Source organism: Cyrtonyx montezumae, unplaced genomic scaffold, assembly GCF_038088225.1.
Source record: "Cyrtonyx montezumae isolate F1298 unplaced genomic scaffold, pur_monq_1.0 scaffold_3, whole genome shotgun sequence".
Taxonomy (NCBI): Eukaryota; Metazoa; Chordata; class Aves; order Galliformes; family Odontophoridae; genus Cyrtonyx; species Cyrtonyx montezumae.
In genome coordinates, this window is record NW_027072034.1 from 24,571,323 (window position 1) to 24,594,070 (window position 22,748).

The window sequence follows — 22,748 nt, forward strand, 5'->3', positions numbered from 1 at the left end:
TGGTAGCTTGTTTAAGTTTAACATTGTCTTCTATAATTTCACTTTGACTAGAGATCTTAAGCAGCTGTATTTTATTTTGTCAGGTTTGTGGATATGATATAGCAATGCCTAATGCAGGCCCGCTCTTCAGAGTTCCAATAACTGTTGTTATACCAACAAGGTCAGTAAAATACAGACTTCATTGGCTTTTTTTAACTTTTATTTTCATATGCTTGTGTTGTCATACTTATTTCACCTTCTTTCTCTGGAAGTTTTTGAACTAGCCCTGATAGGGGAGCAGAGCTCTGAGAAGTTTCTTGCAATGGACAAAAAGCAACTGCTTTTGTTTTTCATCTTGATGATGGAAGCTGAAAGGGAGCGTATTCTTGACCACAACAGCAGAGCTGTTCTGTTCCATCAGAATACAGACGACTTCAGACATTTTGAACAAAATATCCATGTATTTAAGTGTAAATCAGCTCAAGTTTGGATGGTATTTTCCACCACTGCTAGCTGATGTAATAGAGTCCTTAAGGGCAGTGAGTGTTATTTGGGAGATAGAATTAGGGATGGAGTTCTTTTTCAACTTTATTACGGAGAATTTACAGAGTTAGTATCGTTAACTTCTTTACAAAGAGAGCAGAGGGGCAGCCACTGACCTTTTCTGTGGTGACAGTGACAGTACTCAAGAGAACTGCATGAGGCTGTGTCAGGGGAGCATCAGTCTGGGTGTTTGGAAAAGTTTCTTCACCACAGGCACTAGAACAGGTTCACCAGAATAGTGCTCATAGCCTCAAGCTGACAGAGTTCAAGGAGCATTTGGATAACGCTTTCAGACATAGAGTTTGAATTCTGGGTTGGACTCCATGGCCAATGTGGGTCCATACCAATTCTGGATATTCTGGAAGTATCAGTAACAGTCTCAGAAAGAGCCTCATCTGACACTGAACACAGGTTCCATTTTTCATCTTCATAAATCCATTTTGGTTCGTGTCAGCTTATCTTTGTGGGTATTTCTGTCTTACTGAGTAGTGTGATTAAGTAGAAGCAAATCTGCAGATCAAAGTACTTTTAGTGCTGAGGACTGAATATCTTTGTTATACTCTTTTTGAGGAGGATTTCTGTATTTAAAAATGTCTTTAAAAAATTCATAGCTTGTTTCTTTACTTTTTGCTTTCTGATGTACAGAGTAGATGAATCATCAAGCTACGACCTTGCATATACAGATGTTCACTTTAAACCTGGCCAAATCCGAAGGCACTTCATTGATATCCCCCAGGGAGCTACGTGGGCTGGTAAGGAAAATGAGCATACTAATTAAATAACAAATCACAGCTATCAAACTTGACACAGTTATTCTGAAATCATTGCTTTTTTCTGCTTGAGTAAGAATTTAAGCATTTGATCCATGAATATGTAAAATATCAATTTGATTCTAGGCTCTTATAACAGTGATTCTTTTTTTATTTTTTATCTCATGGTTTCTGTTTTACAGTGAAATACTGATTGTCTTCTAGAAACTAGCAAATATTCCTCCAGTAATGGGCCATCATTTCAGATCATATCTCCTGTTCATGGGAAAATATTATTGTCTGAATTGTGCATAATTTTTAACTTCTGTAGGCACAGCTTTGAATGTTGCCTTAACTGAAGAAAATGTGATGGGCAAGAAGCTTTTAATCCAAAAAGGGGAAAAAAAAAGTAGTCCTTTTTTACATATGTGATATTAATAAAAGTCTTTCATATTTACTGAAGTTTACAGATAAGACTTTTTAACTTGAAATTCAGCAGCAATTGATTCTGTACAGATACATCATGTACTTTCCTATTAGTTTTTACCATATAGATGGGTAACATCTGTCTTGTCTGATCTCTGAACTTGCCTAGTCTTCCTTAATCTGACAAGGTCTTAGTGAGTAACTGATATATAGACATGATTTACATATGGGCTGCATAACTTAAAAATTGCCTGTCCTGTGAGAATGGTTATCTTCTGTTGAATCTCCATCTCCTGTCTAAAATTCCTCATTGTTGTAACTGAACTTTGTTTCTTCTTTTGTCTAGAAGTGACAATATGTTCATGTTCGTCTGATGTGACTGCCAAGTTTGTGCTTCATGCTGTTCAACTAGTGAAACAAAAAGCATATAGAAGTCATGAGTTCTACAAATTTCTATCCTTACCAGAAAAAGGATCAGTGACTGAAGCATTTCCTGTCTTAGTAAGTTATGCTGGGAGGTAGAAGGAAAAGAGCACTGGGATTTTGTTTTGTCTTTTTAAGGGGAAAAAAAAAATAAATTAAAAAAAACCCAACCCCAATAAATCACCTGTTTCTTATAGTAGAGAGTTGAACTTTTTTTCTTGCTTTAGGAAGGTCTCATAGTTTCATCAGTTTGTTAGTACTTGTTTATATGGACCAATTTGTTCCCTTTTCAAACAGGGACTATGGCTTGTTGAATACATTCAGTTCAGCACATTTTGTTTGTAATCCCTAATGTGGTAATCTCAGAAATCTCTTTGATTTTGAAGCCAAGTGATACTGACTGGCTTACAGTTGTACTTATTTTGGTTAATTCTTGTTCAAGAGTCCAGAACAGAACCAGGGTATTCGGGTGTGTGGATGAGCCCACTGATCGTGTTTGCCCTGCTTAATTCGGGCACCTAAGAGAGGCTGTGATTTCTGTGCTGCTCAGTCCTGTGCTGTGTGAAAATGACAAGTGGGGGTGCTAAGATACGTCGTCTGATTTTATATTTTATCACAGTAGTTTAAAAAAAAGCAAACAAAAAAAAATGCTACCAACAAAAAGCCTCCCAAGTTTCATCTCTTCTTGAGGCAGAGAGCGCTATCTTATTTTCTGATATGCATTAGTGTCTTCTATAAACAACCCTGTCTGTTCAGTTTGAAAGAGTGGGAAAGAAATATGTAATGATTAAAAGCTGTAGCTTTCTTTTATTGTATACTTCTGGCAGCATTGTTTTGTTGGGACTCAAGTATAGTACCTTATTTGCTACTATACAAGTTAATACAATAGGAGTAAACTGGACATGATAGGGACTACTTTCAGCTGTATTCCCTCTGTTTTAATTTTTTTTGGCTTTGGGGCAAGTGAGGCAGGAGTGAATAGAAAGAAGATGAGAGTTTGTGTCTGTCTAACTTTGCATTTTTATTACTCAGGCTGGAAAAACAATTGAATTTTGTGTTGCTCGGTGGTGGGCAAGCCTTAGCGACGTTAGCATTAACTACACAATTTCTTTTCATGGTGTACTTTGTGCTACTCCTCAGCTAAACATGGTAAGTCTTCCATGTTTATCTAGAGTTATTCTGAAGTCCTCTGACATCTCAGAACTAAATAAAAAATTAATAAATGAAGTTCTCTTTTTCTGTATTTAGGTAGACTAAAAGCATGGTTATTCCTGAGATATTTGTGTTTTCCTTTAAAATAGGTAAATAGAAACGTAGTCCTCCACAAATACCATTAGTTATGAATTTTCTATGCCTTCCATTATGAATCAGTAGGGAAAAAATGAGCAGGAAAAAAAATATGCCAGAAGAAAGGTTCCAACTATAACTATTACAAGTTCTTGCATGAAGAAGCTTTGCTGAACCGCAATTGCTGAAACACAGTACTCCAAATAGCATTCTCACAATAAAACATCATTAAAACTTAAAATTCTCTTCAGTCTTTTGTTGAGATGTTCTGATTCTGGTTTGAGATTTGTTGTTAGGTCAGTTGAAGGCATGATGGATGGGCAGAGTCATGACTGCTAAGGCTCTGTGATACCAAAGGGCTGGGAAGTTACTAAAAATATTAATATAGTATTGCAGTACTTTGCCTTGCTCCACTGTTCATTGCTGGCCTGTGTAATCTGCCTTGTCTTGATTTTTGCTGCTTCCTCTTCAACAATTGAGTTGGTTCTACTTCAGGAAGCAGTTCCATGCTGATTTCTCCTTGCTCCTCTCTTTATTTTATTCAGCTGAGGGCCAGAACAAATTGTAGTGGAATGCCTTCAGGCTCTAAGAGCTGAGCAACCTGGGGAAAAAAGAAAGGGGTGCACTGTGCCAAGGAACCAGGTCTTGAGTCAGTAGAGCAAAGGGAAAACGTGGTGTTGGTGTTGTGCATGGCAGCCTCTGCTGAAGTGGGTTCAAGCCACACTGGCAGTATCAGATGTACTGAAAAGAGAGGAGTTAAAAGTCAGAGAATACATTTTTAGCCTTTCTTTTAAAATAACAAAGCTGATATACTGGTAGCTTTGTCATAAAATACTGCTAGAAAAAGTAAGCTTTCACAATAACTTTAACCATCACTAAATTGTGTGTGTACTGTTGTTTCTTTTTCATTCAGGTTAATTATTATATAATAGCAATCCTATGCAGAAACATTGTAAAGTACCTGATTTAAGATTCTAGATAAGAAATGCTTGCATTTATTGAATTACATGTTCAGAGGAGTTCATCGCTTATGCCCTACATGTGGTTTGTACAGTTCTGTGCAAAGTCCTTAAATTATTAAGTGGGTGTGTTCTTGGAAAAATAAATATAAGTGAGACCTCTGTCCATATCAGTTAACTTTCTTGCTTTTGTTGTGGTGGTTGTTGTTAAGTCCCAGTGTGTCCATCTTCTTAAAACAGAGATAAGCTCGTAATGCTGAATCTTAGAGTACTATGTTCCGTATGGATAGATGTAGCTGTTGTATTTGTGAAGGATAAATCAGATGGTCTGACTGATGTTACAAATGCATAGAAGCAAAATTGTTTATGTATTCTCTCTCTAGCATGCTTCAGAAGGAATTGTACGGTTTGACGTTCAGTCCATGCTGAAGTATGAAGATATTGCACCGTGCATAAACCTGAAAAGCTGGATTCAAACTCTGAGGTACTGTTTCTGAGAAGTTGTGTGGAGAAAGTGAGAGAACTATTACTATGTGGCTAAAACAGTCACAAATGAATGGTGAAATCTAGGGAAACAAGTGTATTCTTGTAAAATTTCGAGTGGTTTTGGAAGTATGAATTTAGAAGTCTTGTTAGATTTCATAGCGTGTTCTTCTTTAGTTCCATTTAGCTTTGACAGAATTGGACAGTTATTGTGACTTCTTCCATATAAGTTATTTGTCTTGATCTGAATTTAAAAGGAGAAAAAAAAATACAAAAACTTCAGTGCTTCCATTTTGTATCTAAACAAATTCTACAGTTATCTGGTGCCACCTTTTTGTTTGTTTTGTAGCTGCCACAGATCCTCCCTAATTTTCACCTGGAAACATTATTTTCTCTCTTTTGCTTGATTGGAAGTGGTTTTTATGTAGAATCTGGTACTGTGTTCTGCGTGGGAAGTTGGATTTCTTCTGTTGTTGGTTATGTCAGTTTGACACATGCTGACATGAAGGAAAAATTACTAATCATTGCAGCAATAACTAACACTGGTAGTTCTATGGATAGAAAGAAATGCCATACAGTTTAAGCAGTACTTTTAAGAATTTGGACAGACCGTTTCACAGTTGTCAGTAATCTGATGTTTTGTTTTCTGGACCCTGCAGTAGTGTACTGGACTCTGTGAATTCTTAAAGACTACTAATGAGAATTGAGGTCAGCAGGGATTTGGTGATGACTGTGTATGCTGCCTAATTTCTGGATTCAGAAATATGACTTAATATGACATCAGTGAGGAAATAAAACGATCCCTTAATATGTATTTGCTTCCTTCTTGGCTTGTAAATTATATTTCCTTGTAAAACTTAAGACATTCTTTTGGTAGGAAATTAATTCTAGTTACAAATTCTAATGATAAATATTTATATATTTGAATTAAGGTTTGATAGTTCTCAAATGAAGTAGTGTGTCATAACAGTGATGGGGAAAAGGTCATTAAATGCTTGGAGACAGTGTTGCACTGAAAGAGTGTTGCTTATCCCAACTGTTTGAGTTTTATGTAGGCAATATGTATTAAAATTCTTTCTTTGTGGTCTTCCAATTTTTCTTACAAATTCCAACATAAATTTGTATAGTAAACAACTATCAACTGTTTAGTCTGTTTTTTAGTTACTATGCATTAACCTTTCAATCTGTCAATAAGAATACTGATTAAATCACAGATGAGACATAAAGCAACTTAATTTTTTTCCTAATAATAAAGTCTTTTATGTTTGTTTTTTCTTGTTTGTTTGCTTTTCAAGTGGTTTTTTATTTTGAGATTAGATGTGCTTACTGGGTTCTGTTGGCTTCTTTTTTTTGTCAGTGTCTGTAATGTTGTTAATCATTCTTTTTGAACTGTCATTCATTTTAACCAGAGATTTTACTGTGTTGAAATCAGATGTGCTTCAAAATACGTTTCTGCTTAAAGAATACAAATTTTGGCAGCAGACCTGTTTCTTAGCAGTGCCTTTTGTTTGTTTTTATTTTAACTGCAGACCCGTGAGTGCAAAAATAAAACCTTTGGGATCCAGAGATATTTTACCAAATAATCGTCAACTGTATGAGATGATTTTGACCTACAACTTTCATCAGGTAGAGTTTATGCTTGCTGGTTTTCTTATAAGTCATTGGTATAGTGTGCTTTTTAAAAACAGGTTTTAACTTTACCTTTCTGTCAGAAGAAATTCTTTAAGTTCTAGATTCTTTAAGTTCAGAATTCTAGTCTGGTTCTCTTTAGGAGCTCCTGTGCCTTAAGGCAGCTTCAGATCAAATTTTTTCTTGAATACGTGTAACAATTATACTTGTTTTATTCAGTAGTGGCTGAAATGTTTTGAACTTTCTTTTAATAGCCTAAGAGTGGAGAAGTAACACCAAGCTGTCCTCTGCTTTGTGAATTGTTGTATGAATCTGAATTTGATAGCCAACTGTGGATTATTTTTGACCAAAACAAAAGACAGATGGGGTCAGGAGATGCCTATCCACACCAGGTATGGAGTACTGTATTTATTGTATCTTCTGTTTTCTGCACATTGTGAAACTTTGGATTTTTTCCCCTTCTGTTACTTCCTAACAGATCCTGATGCATAGGCATAATGTCATCTTGTGAAGAGATGATAAAAAGTACGATAGTACCTTTCAGTGGTGATACCTTTGTATGGGAAAAAAATAAATAATAATTGACAGATTTGTTTCTGTGAAATAGAGCTTTGTGAGTTTTCTTCACGTTTCCAAGAGAAGAGTAAGAGCTCTGGTATGTTCTATTTCAACAAAAAGCAGCTAACTCAAGATCTCTTTTTTTGATAGGACTTCCCAAGAAATGAGGACTTAATCAAGGACTTAATTTAGTAGTTGGGTAGAGATAGTGATAGGAGGATGGTTGGACTAGATGATCTTATAGGTCCTTTCCAACCTTATGAACTTATGAACTTATGAACTTATGAGCTCAAGTTCAGTTGCCTTTAGAGACTTTTTGTTCGTTTTACAAAGATGACACTGTAAACTTTTGCTTAATGTGAAAAGGATGTGTTGTTTCTTTCTGTAGTCTAACTGAGAGCTCAGATGCTGCTTTATTCCTGAAGCCTGTCATTTATGCTGTTTGAGCAGCCTTCTAAGTGCTAAAGCTCAGTTACTTCCTGTTGCTGCCTTTCAGAGTGAGTTTCAAAGGAGGGATTGATCACTCTGGAAAACATATGAAAGATAACTTTTGAGGCATGTCTTGAAAAGTACCAAAGTAGTCTGTTCCTTGCGCCAGGTGGGCCACCACACTGCGTATCTGGTGTTCTGCACCACAGAACAATTCTAAAGCAGTTCAAAATTGTCTAATCCAGGAGGTTGTATCAGCAGAGAAAGCATGATCCTAATCCAGAAGGAGTTTCTGGGAGGATAGTCCTTAATTAGCCCCTCTCAGGACTGCCTTTTGGATTATAGCAACAGCACCAGAAATATCCTAAGGAGAGCTTAAAATACTGCTATTCAAAATATCCTTGTGGAGGGCCTTTTTAAGGTGGTAAAAATGAAAGAACATTTTCATAACTAAAAATCCATGTATTATTTTTTCTTTGCTTTTTAAATAAATATATCATCTGCCTCTCCCTAATGGAAGATACAAAAAGCTTTGTCGAATAAGATCAAAGAGTCTGCTAGTTCTTAAAAATGCAGCCTTAGATTCTGCTGTGTAACTTGTAGAACAATAGAACATGTACTGTGACCTAAACCTCTGAACACCTGAAGTTATGTATTAAACCGAACATGTATTAAGGCAAACCTGCTGAAAGTTTTGAACTGAAAGCTTAACAAGAAGTCTGATTTCTGTTTGAGCAGTTAATGCAGTGTTAGAATGGGAATTATGTAAGCCTATTTTGTGGTCTGAAAACTTTTCCGTTGATTAAAAATGTGTTTAGCTGTTTGCAAGAGGTTTCAAAACTAAGCTATCCAGAATATTTTTAATGACCTGAGTTATATAAATCAATACAAATTTGACAATCTTACTTTTAGTGTTTCTGTGTTCATAATGAAGTATTTAATCCTGACATTTACAAGTACTTCTTTCTTTCAGTATTCTGTGAAACTGGAAAAAGGAGATTACACTATTCGGTTACAAATTCGTCACGAACAGAACAGCGAGCTGGATCGCATCAAAGACCTTCCATTTATTGTTTCACACAGGTTGTCAAGTACCTTGAGCTTAGATATTTATGAAAACCATAGTCTTGCTCTCTTAGGAAAGAAGAAATCCAACAGTTTGACATTACCACCAAAACACAGTCAGCCATTCTTTGTTACATCTCTGCCTGATGACAAGTAAGTTAGTGAAGTCCTGTTTTCTCGTCTGTATCTTATCAGCTACCTCTATACCTAAATAAAATCATGTTTTGCTTAATAGTGTGTACTTGTCTAGGCTTGGTATTCCTCTTGTATCGTTCTGATGCTATTCAAGTTCTTTATTGCATTCCAAATAGATGTTAGTGAACCTAGTTCTAATGCTGAGTTTTCTTTCTCTGAATAGAATACCAAAAGGAGCAGGACCAGGATGTTATCTTGCAGGAGCTCTTACACTGTCTAAAACAGAACTTGGAAAGAAAGCTGTGAGTATTTGAAAAAGAAGCTGTCATCCATTTAAGAAATTTCTGAAGTGGGTAGATGGCATGCCAAGGAAGCACACTGAATGTTATGGTTTTTAGTATGGTGAAGAACACCACTTCTAATGACATAACACATTTTTGAAGCAGTTGTTTCATTATAAAGTCAGAGTAACTTAATGCTATTTTAATCTTAAAATTTCAAATATGATTGCATCTTCTAAATTTTGAATTCTAATTCTTTGTCTTTGAATCCTTATATTTCTAGAAGTGACTGCTTTTGGTTGGTGTGGCAGCCTTTAAAAGTGACTTTAAAATGCTTCATTTGGTGTCATTTTTTGAATGAGAAATACGTTTCGTGCATGTTGGTTCTCTAATAAACAAGTATATATACTCTTCCTTGCATGCATACAGTTTTCAGCAAAAAGTATAAGTCCTTCTTTAACACCTACGTGTTATTTTTACAGAGGAGGCGTTTAGTTGACTCCAATGCTTAAGCAGGTATTTTTACCTGCTGCAGACTGATGTTGTCAACCACTAATATGACTTTATGCTCCAACAGAACAACCTAAGATCTCTGTGTTTTGGTGGGAAAAATGCTATGTGGTATTTTTTGCTCATAGTGTAGTATCCTATAAAAGCTGCTTGCTAACTCGAAAGAATCTGTAGTGCAACAGTGCTTACAAGTGACCAGGTCATTCGTGTGTGCATCCTGTGATTCCTTTAGCTATTCAGGCATTTTTAAGTAGTTGGCAAAGTGAAGAATAAATTTTGGACAGTGCTGGTGACTGATGGTTAGTATTTAGAAGTAATCCTTGTCCCTGTATTGCTAAATGTGACGTATCAATTTAGAACTGCAATGTTTTATTTTATTTTTTTACAGAAAGTAAGTCTCTGTGAGGAGGTAGACATTTAGATCTTGTTGAGTAGACAGGTCTAGTTCATTCAGTCTGATGTGTTGCTGGTAGTACTCCTGAAGAAAACTGCACATGTTAATGTGAGATGTAACTGCAAGTTGGATAATGGCAGGAGAATTAATGAATGAGGGGTGGGGGAAAAAAAACAACCAGCTAAGCTCTTAGATATATCTAAATCTTTATATTTTAGTTACTTACAAAGTTGCAAGCATGTTTCCTCAAAATCCACGGTAAATCCATTGTAACAGTGTAGTATATTTGACCCAACCTGAAGTCTGCACCTTGAGCTATTGGTTGTAAATCTTACTTTAAAATTAGAATGATTATATACAGGTATTTCTGGGATGGGAAGTAGAAGGTAATAGGTATTGCCTGTCAAATTTCATTTCTTGATGGTGAAGAATACATGAGAGCTTACATTCAGAGAAATTCTAGCTGAGGCCTGTTGTGTTATCATATTCTAAGGCTTAAATGTTGTGTTTGTATTTCACTGAAGAAATGCTGATATCAAATAATATCAGCTTCTTTCCATTGCCTTTAGTGGATCTCAGTACGTAACAGCAAGCAGAAGAGAACGAGTAGTCAGGGAAGTTCTCTAGTTCAGCAAGTGAGGTGCTATTTCAGGGAAATGTCTTATTTCTGTATGTTTCCTAGGAGTGGAACAATGCCACTAAACAGACAAAACCAAAAATCTACGCTTTTGAAAATGGATTTCTGTAACTTTGTTAATGTAAGCTAAGTGGTTAACAACACTTGCTTGTCTTACAGGAATAAAGAACTACACGCGATGATGTTCTGTTTTATTAATCTTAAAATAGCATGCTTTAAGAGCATGTTTGGTCATAGACGTGACTCTCTAACAGTTTAAAAATATGTAGGTTGAAAATATAACCGTAATTGTACAGAGAAGGTGTCTCCATCCTGTGTGGTGTGTGCATGTTTTCTTACAGTATGTTATTCTAACTCCCAGGGGCAGTCTGCAGCAAAGCGACAAGGAAAATTTAAAAAGGTACTGAATGTTAGTTTTTGACAAAGATTATATATATATATAAGTCTCTTTGCATATGACTTAAAGAATTTGTCTACCAGTATTGATTTCTAATTTGTCTCCCCCACCTGCCTCCTTAGCCCTGGGTTATTTGCTTCAACACTGTGAATGCGTCTCACTGTAACTGAGAGGCACGTGAGGATCTGAATACTTCTGCAATAAGTGCCATAAAAATGCATGTGATTAGTGGTCTGTAACTTTTCTTTCTGTGAGATATGCAGGCTTCTTCAGTGTTTGTAGTGAAGATTTTCTGTGGCAAGTGGTTCTACCCATTGTGTTCTGTCTGTGGATTAGGAATTAAATGCAAACCTAACCCTTTACACAGTATTGGATACCGAGCTGCATACCACAACAGTTATCTGCTTACAAGGGCTTTGTTACAGTTGTAGAAAAATATCCTAAAAAGCAGCTTTTGTTAGTAAGGATGGACTTGATTGAGAAGTGCTTCAATTCAAGATTGAGATTTATTCAAATGTAACTTGCTGTAGGCTGGAGTATGTACGCTGATGTAGGAGGTAGTGGAATTTGGGGGGTGAAAGAATGTGTGGCATGTATAAGATGCAATTTGGGTAGTGGGGCACAGTGAGTGACTTACAGCAATGTTCAGTCCTACACTTCCTCTTACTTTTACTCTCAGTTAAGTTTCTCCCAGCAGACAAAGACTTTTTTTTTTAAAATAGGTTCATAGGTTCATTAGGTTGGAAAGGACCTACAAGATCATCTAGTCCAACCATCCTCCTATCACCATCCCTACCCAACTACTAAATCAAATCCCTTAGCACCTCATCTAAACGCTTCTTGAACAGCGCTAGGGACGGTGCCTCAACCACCTCCCTAGGCAGGCCATTCCAGTGCCTGACCACTCTTTCAGAGAGAAAATGTTTCCTCAGGTCTAATCTAAATCTTCCCCGGCGCAACTTGTGGCCATTCCCTCTCGTCCTGTCAAATAAGGTCTGTTTTAACAGGCTACCTCTACAGGGCTGCTGTTTGTGCAGAGGAGTCTGCTTATCTTTATTTCTTGTTTTGTTCTTCTAAAGCTGCAAGGCTATACTCATTTCCTGTTTTTCAGGGTACTGTTTTCTAGAATGGCATCAAAATTAACAAGAATCCTAATTAAAAAGAAATAAGGCATGAGAGTTGTGAATACCACAGCTGATGGCAGTATTCAGTTTGTTGGTTTGTTGGTTTTTTTTGGTTGTTTGGTTTCTTTAAGTGAGCTGGCAACTAAGCCTGCTAACTTAGTTTCATACTGGGAATATGATTACACTTCAGGAAGGTTTTAATTTGATTACCTTGCTGCAGTTTTATTTATATAATAAATAATAATGTGACTGAAAAATATGTAGATCACTTTTTGGAAAGTTGTTTTACAAGCCCACGTAAATGCATGGTTTCCAATGGATAGGATATAAAGCTTTCTCATTAAGTAGATCTGTAATAAGGGAGTTAATCTCTAATCATAATTCAGTTTAACAAAACAAACTCGAAGAGATCCAAGAGGTTGCATGTTATGCTATGTTTTTTTCTTTTGCTTGTAGTACCCAAGCAGTAAACATATCCAAAGCCAAAATTAAAGCTGTTCCTTTTCTGGATGTTTCCTATTATCTATAAGTTACATCTGCATAATAACAGTGAATATGTGAAATTCATTGTATTTCACTGCATAGATCCGTAACAGCTTTGTTTATGAAGAGCTTTTTCCAAGAGTACAGGTCTGTAGGCATCCTTCTGGGCAAGTTTTGAATGTTTAACCTGCCCTCTCACTCCGGGTCTCCACGCAGATTTTTTTCTTTTCCCATGCTCAAAAACTTGTTTCTGTATTTCTTTCTTAGCCTGCTTAGTCAAAAGGCCTTATGTAGATTTTATTTTTTTTTGCATGTAAGTCCAGGATCCATTTATGGGATTAGCAGTGTTTTCATTTTATGGGGAATTTTGTTCTGCTACCAGTGACTAGTCAGCAGCAGATTCGTTTTGTGGGTTGTTTCCTGTTCTTTTTTTTGGTGGTAATAGTACAGTAGAAAGGAAAGGTAATAGTACAAGGGCAATGTTAGCTTGACCCTGTATGCTCAGCACTACCAGAAATCCAAGGTGGCTGTTTCTTGCAGTTTGAAAGTGCCTCTATTTTGTATGAAGGAAGCTTGAGGTTATGCCAAGAAATAGTACTCTGATTTTTCTGAAGAAGATAGTTAATTCTTTTGCAACTTGCCAAAAAGTCGGTAGGTTCTTTCTACAGAAAGAGTCTTTGTCTTACTGAACACATACCTCAGAAGCATTCATCTAATCCCTAATTTTCTGGTACAAAAGCAATTTGAGACTGAATTTCATCTGAAGACAAAAATAAAATCCCTTAGGTGTCGGTTTTTGTGAAGTGTCTTTCTTTAGTTTGTCTAGATCTTAAAAAATGATTCCTTTCTCTTTTTCTACTGATCACTTGATAAGTATAAAGTTCAGAATTCAGTGATGTTTCTTGTGACTCTTCCCATCGAGGTAGAGAGAATGATGTGGTATGGAAAGCTGACATACCCTTGGCTTGCAGTGTGGAAGCACATGCTAAACAGCCATGTATTAAAAAAGATCATTAAAAATGTGGCTCTATAGACATTTATTCGTTCACAAATTACCTTTTTTATATGGTTACAATCTGACATTTACCCCGTCTCCACCTTTTGTTTTTAATATAGAATGGAAATAGCACTGACTGCTTCTGGCTTGTAAGAAACAATTTTGTTATGTCATGCAGCTTTTGAACAGTGGTATCATAGAATTACAGAGTGATTTGGGTTAGATGGGAGCTTCATGTCTTCTAGGTCTAACTCACCTGCCGCTAGATCACCTCCCACTAGATCAGGCTGCCCAGGACCCTGTCCCATCTGACCTTGAACGTTTCCATGGATGTTCATAAGTTCATAAGTTCATAAGGTTGGAAAGGACCTATAAGATCATCTAGTCCAACCATCCTCCTATCACTATCTCTACCCAACTACTAAATTAAGTCCTTTAGCACCTCATCTAAACGCTTCTTGAACAGCGCTAGGATGGGCCGTCTGCAGCTCCTCTGGGCAATTTGTTCCAGTTCATCACCACTCTCCGAGTAAAGATTTTCTTTTTCCCCTTGTGTCTAATCTGAATCTCCTTTATTTATTTAAACTATGAAACTGGATGCCTTGTTCTGTCATTACAGTCCCAGATAACAAGTCTTTCCCAATCTTTTCTGTAGGCCTCAGTGAGGTCTCCTTGGAGCTTTTTCTTCTCTGGGCTGGACAAGCCCAGCTCCATCAAACTGTTTCTTCATAGGAGAGGTGCTCCAGCCCTCTGATCACCTTTATGGCCCTCTTTGGTACCTGCTCATATGCTGGGAATCCCCAGGCCTGCATGCAGTACTCCATATAGGGCCTCACAATGGCAGAGCAGAGAGGGATGTTCATCTCCCTCGTTGTTCCTGGTTGAGAGGTAGAGAATTTGTGCATTTTTCTCCCTAATTTGCCATTGTTTCATATGCAAATATTAATAAATAATAGTTGAAGCCTAATAAATACAATTGTGAAATCAATCATAAGAAGAAATGCCAGATTACTTCCTTTCAGCTTTAGACATTATTCTTGTCTGTCCAGTATGCTTTCAGTAATACAGTGAAAGAGTGTGTGCCCAATTTTAATTTTTGCTTGTAACTTTTGTTTAACTGAAAATGAAGTACCTAAATGGTTGCCATAAAAACAGTGTTACACAAATTGTCTGCATCTTAAAGTAGATACAGATCCCTTAGGCACATTCAACTGTGTGTAGACATGCATGTTCCAAGGCATTTATTAAATGGAAAATAAGACCAGACATGTTTTTCTTCAAGGAGGTTTTATTTAGTTATGCTGTGGAATGTCTTGAAGTGAAAACAATATTCTTTTTAATGGAACATCAGACGTAAGTATAAATTAAAATACTTAAATGAAATTGTTAACTAATCATATAGGTCTTTTGAGGGCATTGTGCATGTTGTATATATACGAGTTATAGTCCAAGTTAGAACTAAACCCTCTGAGGCTTACCAAATTGTATGCAGAGTATAGTGACCAAAGCATATACCATATATACTTCCAGAGTTTTTAGTATTGCTTAGGTTTTTTAGAGGATAAACAAAAGGCAGCTTTCTCGTTAATTGTAAGTTGCCTTCAAGTAATCCTTTCAGTGGAAAATGTGCTTGCTTGCTGCCATTCAGTTTGTAGCTCTTGTGAAGAGCTACCTTCCTTCTCCATACCTCCAGTAAGAGTTTCTGTAAAAGCAGTGACACCAGAACATCCCAGAATGACACTAACTTAAGGGGGATGCAAAGCTTTTTAAGTAATGCTAGCGTTCACTTACGGAATAGAGAGAAGAGAATGCAGAGGCCTTCAGTCTATCTTGTGGTCTAATAAAAAGTGATAGGCTCTTATGTACCCTTTGAAATACATCTGATTTCTGCAGAGAAGCATGCATGTTTTTCTGTTAACTGTTGAAAAAGGTGCCAAGATATGAGGCTTTCAGTGGTCATAGCTTGTAGTTTTTGTTGAATCTCTTGAGACCAAGAACAGCTAGCTGAGAGAGCGGTGATTTTACTGCCTTTATGATGGCTTAGCTATGTACAAGGGATGCTCTGAAAGTAATCTCTTCTGCTTTATTTTGTTGGCCTGTGAAGTCATAGGCAAATGGTTGGTGATGTAGTAGAAGCTGAACCTCCTGCCAACGTTCCATTCCGTTTAGTTGCTGTGTGGCAGTTGGTAACAGAAGGGAGTTCTGACAAAATGATGTCATGGAAGTGAATGTGAAGAAAAAGGATGTCATTGTATTCCTTCAGGATGGAAAAAATGGTGCCCACTGGCATTCATCAATTCTTGCTGAATGTTCATGGAGACCTAACAATGGATGCAAGCACAGTGAGGCAGTGGCTGATGCATTTCAGCAGTGGCACACCTCTGCTGGGGCAGTGTTTTATGGCTCTTATTTGTTGCAGGCGAAAATGCCAAACCAATGGTGATGAATACAGTGAAAAATGTTTTGTAGCTGAGAATTTATTCTATCAAATAGAGTTATTGTGTTGTAGTTTCCATGGAAATAAATAGGAGGCATTACTTTCAGGGCAACCTACATCTAATTAGTCTCCTATGAGATGATCATCCTCATAACTAGAATTTTGCTGATAAAATTGCTTGGTTAGAAACCTTGAACTGGACTGGCAAAGGCTTCTGATACAGACAAGGTTTGAGAATGCTCAGGACATTTAGATAAGTAACCTCAAACTTTTGTTGCCAAGCAAGAGAGAGGAGGACCTTAAAGTGAGGAGATCTTGAAATATGATTACAGTACTTCTAGAAGTGTAAAATTCTTTCTCAGGAAAGTGTTAGTAGAGTGTATCTCATAAAACTCTGCAAACTACTGATTCAGATTTTCTCACTGGACTAACTTATTAGGCATCTTAAAATGTTTGATTTGCTTTAATGAACTGTGTTATTGGTTTCTACCTTTCTAATTACTGTAGCCAGCCTTAGCACCCTGTTCCTGACTTCTGTATCCTCCACTGCATGAGTTTGCCTTTGTGAACTGTTTTGTCATGCTTTGGTCTTGATGTTGAAGTCTTCTTTAGGTTCCTACGTAGGTCGTGCACTTTATACTGGTGTAGGGTAGCACCCATGAAAACTATAATGTATAATGGTGCTCTAAACAATCTTTAAAAAATCTATCTGTAAATGTCACGTCTGTGTTTTAACCTGAAACTACATTAATAAGTAGCAGGAAGAACTGTCAGAAGGGAATATTGATGTTATTTTGTCTTACCAGGACAGTTTTCAATATGTCTTATCTAGCAAGCTGTCATTTGAAATAAAAGTGTTCTACCTCAGTGTTCTTGAATAGATTCACAAGTGTTGAAGTCCGTTATTCCAAAGTTATGTGTAGTCCTTTCTTATAGTCACCTTTATCCTTATTACTTAAATGACTGAAATATATCGTGCACAAATTGCATTTCATTTTCAATGCTGATTTCATTTATGTATTCACACAAGTCTGTTTCAGAGTAATTGGTCTGAATAACTGAATTGCCAGAGCAGTTGATCGTGCAACACAACAGTTCACATGATGTTTCAACAGGATAACTGTATCTGAAGGGTTTAAATTGAAGTAATCTTTGTGAAACGTTTTAAATAGATAATAGCTGGGTATGTGCCCTCAGTGTTTAGTTTCTGGTGTTGTTTTTGTGGTGGTGTTTTTGTTGTGTTTTTTTTTAAAGGCAATATTAGAAACAACCAAATATCACAGATGATGAAGAAGGTTGTCTTAGGAAGAATGACTGAAGTCTAATATTGACTAATTTGAAAACTTTGGCTTTCAGAGCGTGGCATTTAGTTAGCTATTTAAAATGAAAACCTTGTAGCTGATTTTCTTGTGCTAACTGTTGACTAGCAGGAACTCAAGCTGTAGTTCTATTTCAGCACTAGCATTTAGAGTTTCCAAAGCAGTAAGTTGCATTGTCTTCCATCTGTTTTGAACACGAATACAGGTGAAACTTGGATATCTGTAGCAGCAAGCTAGGACACAGTTGACTGTGGGTGCAGGGGAAGAAATGCTCTTTCAGGAGAAATAAACTTGATTATCACATGATGTAGTTGAAGTGTATATTACAGTAGTATTTCTAGAGTTCAGTCATCTTCGTTTGCTTGTTTATTGCCAGTTTTGTAGGATAGGGTCTCTGACTTCTTTACCTTTTAATCAAACTGTTTGTTCTCCTTAAAAATAAAATAAAAAAATAAACTGCCGTTTTTCTAACCAGTATTATATAAAATTATGTGAATGCACAAAAATCAGCTTGTTCAGTTTTAAGCTTTGTCTCGTACCAAGTATGCTATTTTATTTGTAGCTTTATATTGCTTTAAGAAGACAGTCCTTAGGGACTAATAATACCTTTGCTCTTGGAATTCCCATTCAGTGTATGTGTAGCTCAGAGTAGTTGCTTGCTGTGATTTATTTACCTTTTGTATCCCCTTCAGTATGTTCCTCTTCTCCCACCTCCAGGATGTCCTTACAGTTCACTATCATCTGATACCGTCACCATCCAAGAGTAAAAATGGCAGCAAAGAGAAAGAAAGAGAACAGGAGAAAGAAAAAGATGTAAAAGAAGAATTTGCTGAAGCTTTACGAGATCTAAAAATACAATGGATGACCAAGTATGTCTGTTGTTACTACAGAACCTTGAAGCTGCTGTACAAAAGAAAATAGGAAGAACGTTGTGTGCTTTGAACTTCAGAATCTGTACTCTCATGTTCTGCCCTTCTCTCTTCTAGGCTGGATACCCCTGATGTGTACAATGAGTTGAAAGAAGCCTTTCCTAATCATCTTCCACTATATGTTGCAAGACTTCATCAGCTGGATTCTGAAAAGGTTATTTAACATGTTAAAACTCTGTCTCACTGCATCTGTGTAGCCTAAACGGCTGAATCTTTCTTCATGCATGTTTGGCCTTGAATTGATTGCCATAGAGGTACTCGGTGCAATAAAGCAGAAACTCCTGATTAGATTGACAGTGATATAAGCTAACTAAATATGAATTACTTAATTCTGCAATAGAGTGAAAGAAGGTGTGCCTTCATAAAGTACGTTGGCTCATTATCTGTTCTGTGTTCAGTATTGTAAGCTTATGTATTGCTTTGGGCTACAAAGTGTTGCTCAGATACCATCAGAGCACGTTTCTCATTTTGCTCTGCTTAGGACTGATAATATCTTATAGTAGAATTGCCCGGACAAGTGAGACTGTAACCCTCCGAAATAACACAACTAAATTCACCATCTGTCATTGTCCTCAAAAATGAGAACTGCAAATTATTATACAGGAGTGTCTATGTGCATGGGTTTTTCATTCATTTTGAAGATAAACAGTTTCATGTGTTTGTCAGTAGTTTCAATTCTTTTTTTTCTTGTATTATATATTATATTATTCTAGTAGTAATAAAATCAATGATCAAGCAGCATGATTTCATATCACTAAATACATTTCTTACTCTTTCTTTTAGGAACGTATGAAAAGACTTGATGAAATTGTCGAAGCAGCAAATACTGTAATCTCTCATATTGATCAAACAGCACTAGCAGTTTATTTTGCTATGAAGACTGATCCCAGACCTGATGCAACTACTATAAAAAAGTACCTAACCAGTAAATAATTTTCTTGCATCCTATTTTTGTAATCTCTCTACTTTCTCTGCATATACCAATTGGAGTGACTGCCGTTGTTTTGAATGACTCGTGTTATTATTTTAAGCGAGGGCAGTTTCAAGCTTGTTCGCAGGATTTTGTTCCTTATTGTACTTTGAGAGTGCAGGAACACTGGAGTCTGTAATTTGTTGCCTAGAAATGGTAAATAAAATGAGGGTGCTTTCAGGATATGAGTCTGAAAAAACAGGTTTGTATCAAGCTCAGTGTCCAATCAGAGGGACCATTAGAACCTTGATGTAATGGCTTGGGTTTGCAATGCTAACTTCCTTTTCAATAGTACTTTGCAATCTTTTGTAACTGGGTTAGAAGCTAAAATTGACAGCAGTCTCACAAGTAGCTGCTTGCTCAAGATCTCATTTGTGAAAAGCATGGTGACCATACTTGTGCTTGTTAGTATTGAGAATCTTTTTCTTCTTAGCATTAGATATGTTTCTCTGAATTACCAATATTCATCCCTAAGAAGACAGTATATTCAAGTTGATATCCTAGGCTGGAGAATTATTGTAATGCTGTTTTAGTCACAAATACAAGAGCTACAGACTTGAAGATTGGAGCCTTAGAAGGGGAGCTATTTTTTATGTTAGATAATATATCAGATTTCAGTTGTAAAACTAGTCTGACTGTTCTAGCTTTCCTGAATGTGTGTGTGTAATTCTAGAGTTACTGTTATAAAAACAAAGTTATTATAGCATAAATTTCATGCTAAACATTTCTTGGTAAGTTGAACCATTAGGTCATGTGGTTGAATCTAAGAGCTGAAACTGAACACCAGATGTAATGGTGCTTTAAATGGGTGCAATTCCTTTGAAGTCAGCAGAATTGTATCTGCTCATGTTAGTGCTGGATTTGACTCTGTTTATAATGCTAAGAGCTGTAAAGCTTTATTTCTAGATACTGGCTTATTCAGTTTTAAAATCCTGAGCTGCCTTTGCCATAAGACATCAAAGATTTTTCAAACTCAAGGGAACAATTGAGTTTTTGTAATATAGGGTGTGTCTTAGATAATTTTTCTCAATTTGTTTTATTTATAGCAAACAGCCCTGTTTTTAAGATTTTGTGCTTGTTTTCAATCTGTGCGTGCTAACTGCTGATTGTCCGTACTGATTGTGTTCTTCATGATGTATCTGTGAGAAGTCCTTAATGTTTTTCATGCTGCTTTTTTTTCCAGTGAAATGGAAAAACAGAAGACTACTTTAGTGGATGCCCTTTGTCGGAAGGGAAGCGCGCTGGCTGACCAGCTTCTTCATCTGCAGACCCAAGATGGGGCTGCTTCCAGCGATGCTGAAGGCAAAGATGAGGATCATGAGAGTTGCTCAGAAGCCTTGACTGAAACGTTCTGGGAAACAACAAAGTGGACTGATTTATTTGACAGCAAGGTAAGCGTGCAGAGCAGCCTTTCTTTTGCACATTGTATTTTTTTTAATGCTCTTTCTTGGAATTATGCACGACCTTTGTGTGCACGTGTACATTCCTCCCTTCTGCATTTTCATGCTGTCCCTGTAAGTTGTGCTTCCCTAATGACCTTTTTCCACAGAGATTTTGCAAAGCCTATCGAATCTGTGGTAAGCCCATCTCTCTGTATGTTAACGTAGGGTTAAAAGGAAGGGTATAGAATACAGATCTCCTTGAAAAAGCTGCTTGCTTTATTGATTTGCCTCTTTCTGTACCGTTCAGGCTGCTATAGCTGTATACAGAAGTACAAACAGCTACTCATTTTAGTTCTCTGTTCTGTTGCCTCTTCTGCAGCATGGACAGCAGTTTTGTGTTTTGCTGTCAGTAATGTCTATAGAAGTAAGTAAAAGAAGTTGTTCTTGGAAATGATTACACTGAAAAATTTATTAGCAAGATATTTTCTGTTATTTGAAGTTTACTAAATACTGGGACTAAGTTTGTTTCAATTTGAAGCAGCTATTCTAGAAGAGAAAAAATATATATGAGGCATTATACTTCTAATCCACTGAGTTTGACTTCCTAATGGTTGAATTACTGTTTATTATTTAATTAATTGCTGTGTGTAACTCTACGTGTGGCTTTGGAAGATGAAGTGGCTAATCTGTTGAATTCTATTTCAGTTAAGCTGCCAAAGCACTTCAGATGGTTACAAAAGAAAATGTTAATTTTCTTGACAATAAGTAGTCTTCCTGTTAAGAACTTGTGCTTTAGCTAGAGGCTTGAACAAGAAGGCCAATGGTGGCTACTCTCATTTCTTCTAGTGCGTGTATTCTTGTACATGTACATCTTCTAAGCATTTTCCTTCTGATCTTTATCTGATTGTAGTACCCCATGGCAGCAGATTTTGTGCTTTAATCATACTGTGCAAGACAGAATTTTCTTGCTGCTTATCTGTAAATACAATACTAGGAATAATGAACCCTGTTCTACTTTAATCTTTTGATTACAAACATGATATGAATATTTTCAAAGGGAAAACTGCCAGCATAACTGTCCTGCTGCAAGCTTATCAAGAGAAGTGCTCTTGGTCTGGAATGAGCAACTGTGGTTTGATTTGGACAGGTTAGGGATTTAAACCTCTCTTGGATCCAAGCACAGGACCTACCTTGGTGCAAGTTCAGGTTTTGCTTTTAAAATGGATGCTTTGGTATTGTTAAATAAGTAATGCAAACATTGTTGTAGCGTTTCATGTGGAAGTGAGTTCCGTTGTGATTAAGCAGTGTTTGCTTTTCTTCCTGGTGTTACTAGTCAAGCAAATCTAAACTGATTAGAGATACTACTTTTAGTGCAAACTTGTGGGATGCTCTGGGTGTTTTAGACCAATGGCTTCTGAAGACTCTGAAAATGAGTCTTCCTAACAGTTGCTGAGACGTCACTGTTTTGTGCTTTTCTGTACCCATACCTAGCCTCACTTACTGGACCCCACCCTACCCTGTTGGACTTTGTCGTCCCTGGTCACTTGCTGCTGAACAGATTGCCATCTATCAGTACAGCGTAGCGATGACTGACGTGGCTCTCGTAGTATTATTCACAAAAATGATTGTATCTGTAGTGTGAGGAGAGGATGAGTCTGTTCAGCCTGTGGAGAAGGCTCTGGTAGAAATATTCTCAATGTGAATAGATGTGTGATGGGGGTAGGAGGTGAAAAGACGATGCAGCCAGGCTCTTCACAGCGGTCCCAGTGGCAGGGCAGGAGGCAGCGGACACAAACTGAACTACAGGAATTACTACTTAAGCAAAAGAAAAGTCTTCCTGCTATAAAAGTGATCCAACACTAGAACGAGTTACCCAGATAGGTGCTGAAGTCTGTCCTTGGAGGTATTTCAGTTGCAGCTTGGCAAGTGGCTTAGACAGCCTGCTTGTTTTTGTGGTCCTTTTATTCACGCTTTCTGCATTCTGCAAACATGTTTATTGGTCAGAAATTATGCAGTGATAATTTTGCTATCAGTTTCTTCTTTCAGAAGACCACATGATGGATATATCTTCTCATCTTTCCAGAGGTACTGTTCTGAAGTTGTAACCCCTTCAGATTAAACAAGAGAACTTGAAGGGAAAGAAATAAGAATACTTCAAGCAGCGTCCTCTGAGACTTGGTTTTTCACGTTTCTACTTCTGTTTTCTCTTTCTGGAAACTCTTA

At 36.9% G+C, this 22,748-nt stretch overlaps 2 protein-coding genes across 3 annotated transcripts in view; one reads left to right on the top strand and one right to left on the bottom strand.

Annotated features, from left to right (window-relative positions):
- Positions 1-22,748, bottom strand: part of POGLUT2 (protein O-glucosyltransferase 2) — a 232,493-nt gene that overhangs the window by 157,062 nt on the left and 52,683 nt on the right. The window lies entirely within an intron of this gene.
- TPP2 (tripeptidyl peptidase 2) overlaps positions 1-22,748 on the top strand; it is a 45,862-nt gene that overhangs the window by 16,036 nt on the left and 7,078 nt on the right. Inside the window, exons 15-28 of one of the 2 annotated variants that reach the window (XM_065740941.1) lie at positions 84-160; positions 1,168-1,274; positions 2,044-2,198; positions 3,153-3,269; positions 4,750-4,850; positions 6,379-6,475; positions 6,733-6,870; positions 8,439-8,683; positions 8,889-8,967; positions 10,849-10,887; positions 17,962-18,113; positions 18,231-18,327; positions 18,957-19,087; positions 20,327-20,534. In XM_065740941.1, coding sequence (XP_065597013.1) covers positions 84-160; positions 1,168-1,274; positions 2,044-2,198; positions 3,153-3,269; positions 4,750-4,850; positions 6,379-6,475; positions 6,733-6,870; positions 8,439-8,683; positions 8,889-8,967; positions 10,849-10,887; positions 17,962-18,113; positions 18,231-18,327; positions 18,957-19,087; positions 20,327-20,534 — 1,743 coding nt within the window. The remainder of the gene's footprint in view (positions 1-83; positions 161-1,167; positions 1,275-2,043; positions 2,199-3,152; positions 3,270-4,749; positions 4,851-6,378; positions 6,476-6,732; positions 6,871-8,438; positions 8,684-8,888; positions 8,968-10,848; positions 10,888-17,961; positions 18,114-18,230; positions 18,328-18,956; positions 19,088-20,326; positions 20,535-22,748) is intronic. The other variant, XM_065740942.1, reaches the window with a different exon arrangement.